Below are 5395 nucleotides of genomic sequence, written 5' to 3' on the forward strand. Positions count from 1 at the left end.
TGGGCCGTGCCGGGGCGATCTGGGAAGACCTCACAGGGGAGGCGCCGCCTCGCCTCCGCCCTCGAGGGGAGGCCTGGGAAGCGCCCTAACTCCGGCCTGGCGCCCGCGGCAGGCTGTCTTCCGGGACAGAACGCCGCGGCTGCAGCGCCCGCTCGCACGTCAGGGACGCGGGTCGGGGCCGGGGCGNGTCGGGGTGGCTGTTGTCAGCCTGTCGACGCCCAGCCCGCGTTGGACCCTCTGCCCCCACCCTCCTCGCGCGCGCGCGCCCGAAAACAAACCCGAGCGCAGGAGGCGCAGGGGCGCGACATCCCGGCCAAGAGCTGGGGAAGCTGGAGCGGCGGAGGAGCCGCCTCTCGGAAGGCCCCCCGGGGGCGGGCGCGGAGCGCGCTCGTTCCCGCAGCAGCTCCGCTCAGCCGCCGCCGTGTGTTNCCCAGAAGCTTCTCAAGCCTGTGTGTCTGGAAAATGCCTTTGTTCTTTGCTCCAGGCCAGTTCACATTTACATGAGATGAACCATTTTATTTTTTTTTAATTTTTTAATGTTTATTTCTGAGAGAAAGAGAGAGAGCGTGAGCAGGGGAGGGTCAGAGAGAGAGGGAGTCACAGACTGAAACAGGCTCCAGGCCCTGAGCTGGCAGTCAGCACAGAGCCCGACGCGGGGCTCGAACCCACGAACCGCGAGAGCATGACCTGAGCGAAAGTCGGACGCTTAACCGACTGAGCCCCCAGGCGCCCTGAGATGAACCATTTTAAATGAAAATAATTTGGGGGCGCCTGGGGAGCTCAGTCGGTTAAGCACCCGGCTTCAGCCTCGGCATGATCTGGTGGTGGGTGAGGCCAAGCCCCGCGGGGCCCTGCTGTCATCGCAGAGCCTGCCTAAGACCCTGCGTCTCCCTCTTCCTCTGCCCTTTCCCTCCTCACGCTTTCTCTCTCTCAAAAATAAAAGCATTGAGAATAATGTTTATTCACAAGTGCGAGGTCTGGTGCCCTGTGTTTGGCAGCCAGCGTTCAGTCCCCCGAGGAAAGTCTCAGTCTTTCCCATGTGACCAGGTTCCTCCTCTGCGGACACTTTTAGGAACTTCATCATCCGTGGGGTTCTGAGCCTGGAGGAGAGACCCGGCCCTCTCTGGCGCGTGCTCCTGGGAATGGTGGGTGCCCTTGACCGTGACACCTTCCCGGACTCTCTTCCCGGCTTTCTTGAGTCTCACGCTCTACACTCGTGTTTCATCGGGTTGACCTCAAAGGCTATTTTTTCCCTTTTCTTCCCCATCTCTTTGTCTTTGGCCCTACATTCTGGGCAGTTGCTTAAACTTTGTTTTTCAGCTTTCTGGATTTCCGTTTTCATTTGCAAAATCCTAGTTTTCATTTTCAAGAGCGACTCCTCCCTTTTGATTACTCCTTTTCTCATAACATCCTTTTTTTTTTTTTTTTTTTTTTTTTTGGCCTTATGGACACAAAGCTTTTCTTCTCTTTCTGGGGGCAGTGATTAAGAGGTGTTTTGAGCTTTTCCTGGGCTCTCGGCATGGTTCTGCCTGGGCAGATTTCCGTCTGAAGCTCCCAAGTGTCCAGTGAGCCGTAGCGGAGCCTTCGCGTGAAGCACGAGACCGTAAAGGGCGGGAAGCTCTGTGTGCGGTCAGGGGGAAGTTGTTTTGGCAGATGGGGGAGGGAGGCTCTTGCTGCTGGTGAATGTAGGTTCTCCCCAGTCCTGAAGAAGCTTCCAGCCTTGAATCGCTGGATTCTACTCCTGAGGCCAACATCGCACTGTACGGTAACTAACTAGAATTTAAATAACTTAAAAACTAGAAAAACTTTCAAAAATAGCTGCCACCCTCCTACCACCTACCTGGGGGCAGGTGCCTGGTTTTCACTGTTGCTTTCTGGAGGCTGGCGGAACCCTCAGAGTCATACAAGCCGGTGTGTACACGTTTATTTCAATAACTTGCTTTCAGCATTAGCCTTAAAATAAGTGAATTTTGTGCGATGTATCATGTCCACTAAAATTATTTTTTTTAAAAACTGATGATGAAGGAGATTGAGAGGAAAGTCACCTGACCCAGTGCACGCCTGCACACGCCTGCACACGCCTGCACACGCCTTCATGCCCTTGCAGGCCCAGTCTTTCCCCAGGCAATCCTGTCCAATCAACATAGGTTGTGAGCTCTGGATGTAATGTTTTCTGTTAACTGTACTCAAAAAGTAAAAAGGAACGGGTGAAGTTAATTTTAATTCAAAAATACATATGCATTACATCTATAATCCAAATACATATATTTTTTTAAGTGGGGCCCACACCCAACACGGGGCTCGAACTCATAACCCAGAGATCAAGTCACATGTTCTACTGACTAAGCCAGCCAAATGCCCAAGAATGTATTTTGTTTACCCCAATCGATCCAGAATGTTCCCATTTCCACATGTCACACGTAAAGTATGATGGTTAGTGAGATATCGCACATTCCTTTTTCGTACAAAGATTTGTAATCCGGCGTGTACTTTATCACGGGGGCCTGTGGTGGAGCTCAGTTCCGACCAGTCACACGGCAGGAAGGGGGGGTCCCTGTCAGATGACACGGCTCCAGAGAGCCGCCTGGCCACGCCCCGCGCGGAGCTGACGGCCCACCAGCCGCAGGACGTCAGAGACCCTGCGGACCCAGCAGCTCTGGGACTGGCTCACAGGAGCCTCTTCACTCAAGCCTGTGCCGTGTCCGCCCTCCCGCCGTCCTCTGCAGCCTCGGGGAGGAAGGAGAGGGGCCCCGGGACCCCGGCCTCCAGGACGACGGGAGAATAAACTTCCGTTGTTTTGAGCTCCCCTGTGGCGGTCACCGGCCACAGCAGCACGGCCAGCGGCCTCAGTAAATGGGGCAGGAGGGGACCTCGCCCCAGGGCCAGCCGCAGGGCCGAGACGGACGGAAGAAGCAGGAAAAAGCCAGTCAGTTAAACACACGGCTGCGCACACAGACACGCATGGCTCCCCTGCCGCCAGGCGCCGCTCCGATGGCAGCAGAAGGACCTGGGCGAAGGAGCCCAGGCCAGGAGCACCCACGGGGACAGAGACGCCAACGTGGCCTGGGAGAGCGACAGGCCAAGGGGGCAGCAGGGGACCTGAAGAGGAAGACCTAGAGGGCGGGTCTGCGGCAGCATCCTGGGTGGCGGCCAACGGCCAGTGACCAACGGAGGGCCGAGGTCAAGGTCCCCAGGCTCCAGGGGGAGGACCCTTCCTGCCTCATCCAGCCCCTGGCTCTTCGTGCGGCCACGTCACCCCCGTCTCTGCCTCCGTCTGTCCATGGCCTCCTCCCTGTTTCCTCTTCTGTCTCTTCTGAGAACACTCTAATTTGGCATGGTCTCATCAAAAGAACCTTTTGTTTTTTTACGTCTTTTTTTTTTTCTATTTATTTCTGAGAGAGAGAGACAGCGTGAGCAGGGGAGGGTCAGAGAGAGAGGGAGACACAGAATCCGAAGCAGCTCCAGGCTCTGAGCTGTCAGCGCAGAGCCCGACGCGGGGCCCGAACCCACAAACCAGGAGATCATGACCTGAGCCAAAGTCGGACGCCCAACCGACTGAGCCACCCAGACGCCCCATCACAAGAACCTTAATGACATCTGTAAGGGCCTTTCTTCCATAAAACTCACGTGCGCAGGCACAGGGGAATTCACAGGGTCAGGACTCAGACCTACCATTTCAGGGGCCACCATTCAGCCCACCACATAACCTACCCCCCAAAATCAGTTGAGACGCCTCCCAACCCCATCCTTTGCCTTATCCAAAGGGGAGAGCTGGGCCTCATGGGACCAGCACGCTGGGCCCCCCAGCAGACTTGGCTCCGGGCGCCCTGGCTCCCCCCGGGCCCTGTCCTGCGTTGACTTCTCTGCGGTGGGAATACGCGTCCCTGTGCCCTGCTAAAGCCATCACCGCCGTCTGCCCCCGTCCCAGCCAGGCCAGGGCTCGCACCCAGAAGGGTTATTTTCCAGAGAAACTGTTTGCCTCTGTTTTAAGCTCGTGTCCTTGGGAACCTCCGTCTCCCCAGAGCTCACTGCTGGAGGACAGACAAATGCTTCCCACGAAGGTGGCGGAAGGAGGAGGCGCGCGAGCTGGGTGTGTGTGGAGGGAAGGAGCACACAGCAGACGGCCGCCTCGACCTGCAGTCGGGGCTCCTGTCCGCGTCCCCGGCATGGGCGGCCCGCGGAGGGCCCTGTCTCTCTTCCTTATTTTTGTGCCTGTGTGCCTGCATGGGGCTTTGTCGCACGAAGCCGGCCCCGCGGCGCCACGGAAACCGTTTTTCGAGAGGCTCCGTAGACTGGAAGAGCAGGTAAGGGTGCCCCGCACGTGGGGCAGGTGATGGCTGTCACAGAAACAGTGGGAAGTGTCAGGGCCCTGGGGACACGAGCATGGAGTCCATGGGTCCTTCCTTCAGCCGACGCTGTTGTGACCCGTGGTTGGAAACCAGCACAGAGGTTTGCAGGGCTCTGTTATGAAGACAAGCCAGTGGGACTGGGTGGGAGTCGGGAGGGAGGGGCAGCGGGGAGCCCCGGGGAGTGCAGCTGGAGGGGTGCAGGGGCACTGGGCTCCCGGGCACCCTGCCTGTGCCGAGCTCTCCCGGCTCTGATCCCCACACACCCGCCTGTCCTAGGTCCGCTCACGGGCGGGGCCCTGAGGGTCACAGGGGCGAGGTCTGCGGGACGCAGGAGGTGTGGGAGCCCAAAGCCCTCGCCCCCCCTAAGGCAGCCCAGGGCCCATGGGTTAGTCACCCACATCTCTGAGCCATGGGCCTGGCTGTGGTAATCGGCCCACCCCTCACCCAGCGGCCTGGGGATCAAATCAGTGCAGATCATGGCCAGTGCTTGGCAGGTGCCCAGACGCGTGAGCGGAAAGGCGTGTCCTGCGTCCTCCCCCGCCCTCAGCCCCCGTGACGGCCATGTGTCCTCTCCCTAGTTTCGGAGGCTCCAGGAGGTGACCCTGACACACCTGCGGGGCCTTGCCGGCAACTACAACCTGTCTTACAACGTGGACGCTCGATTCCGGAGCCTGGCCCTGGAGACCCAGGCCGTGGCCCTGGCTGTGAACCGGTCGCAGGCCACTGTGCAGGGCGACCTGAGCCACCTCAAGACCTGGATGCAGAAGGCACAGCGCAGGAGCCGGAAGCTAGACTCCAGGCTGCTGGCCTTGGACGCCACCCTGAGCCACAGGGACTGGCAGCTGGCCCAGGCGGGGAAGGAGCGGGAGGCACAGAGGGACGCCCTCGCCGGCCTGGGCCTGACCCTGCGGGGCCTGCAGGACACGGTGGCCCGCCTCACGCACCTGGTGCAGAGCCAGGGCACCAGGCTGGCTGCTCTGGAGCGGCGGCTGCAGGTGGCCAGGCCTGGCACCGTGGCCCCGGGGCCAGCCCCCACCCTGCCCCCC

At 59.4% G+C, this 5395-nt stretch overlaps 1 protein-coding gene across 1 annotated transcript in view; it reads left to right on the top strand.

Annotated features, from left to right (window-relative positions):
* The first annotated feature begins 3832 nt into the window (after positions 1-3832).
* Positions 3833-5395, top strand: part of PTX4 (pentraxin 4) — a 4169-nt gene continuing 2606 nt past the window's right edge. Inside the window, 2 exon segments of the mRNA XM_077762465.1 lie at positions 3833-4304; positions 4928-5395. Of these exon segments, the coding sequence (XP_077618591.1) occupies positions 4047-4304; positions 4928-5395 (726 nt within the window). The 5' untranslated portion in view covers positions 3833-4046.

This window comes from Crocuta crocuta, unplaced genomic scaffold (genome assembly GCF_008692635.1).
Source record: "Crocuta crocuta isolate KB4526 unplaced genomic scaffold, BGI_CrCroc_1.0 scaffold234, whole genome shotgun sequence".
Lineage (NCBI taxonomy): Eukaryota > Metazoa > Chordata > Mammalia > Carnivora > Hyaenidae > Crocuta > Crocuta crocuta.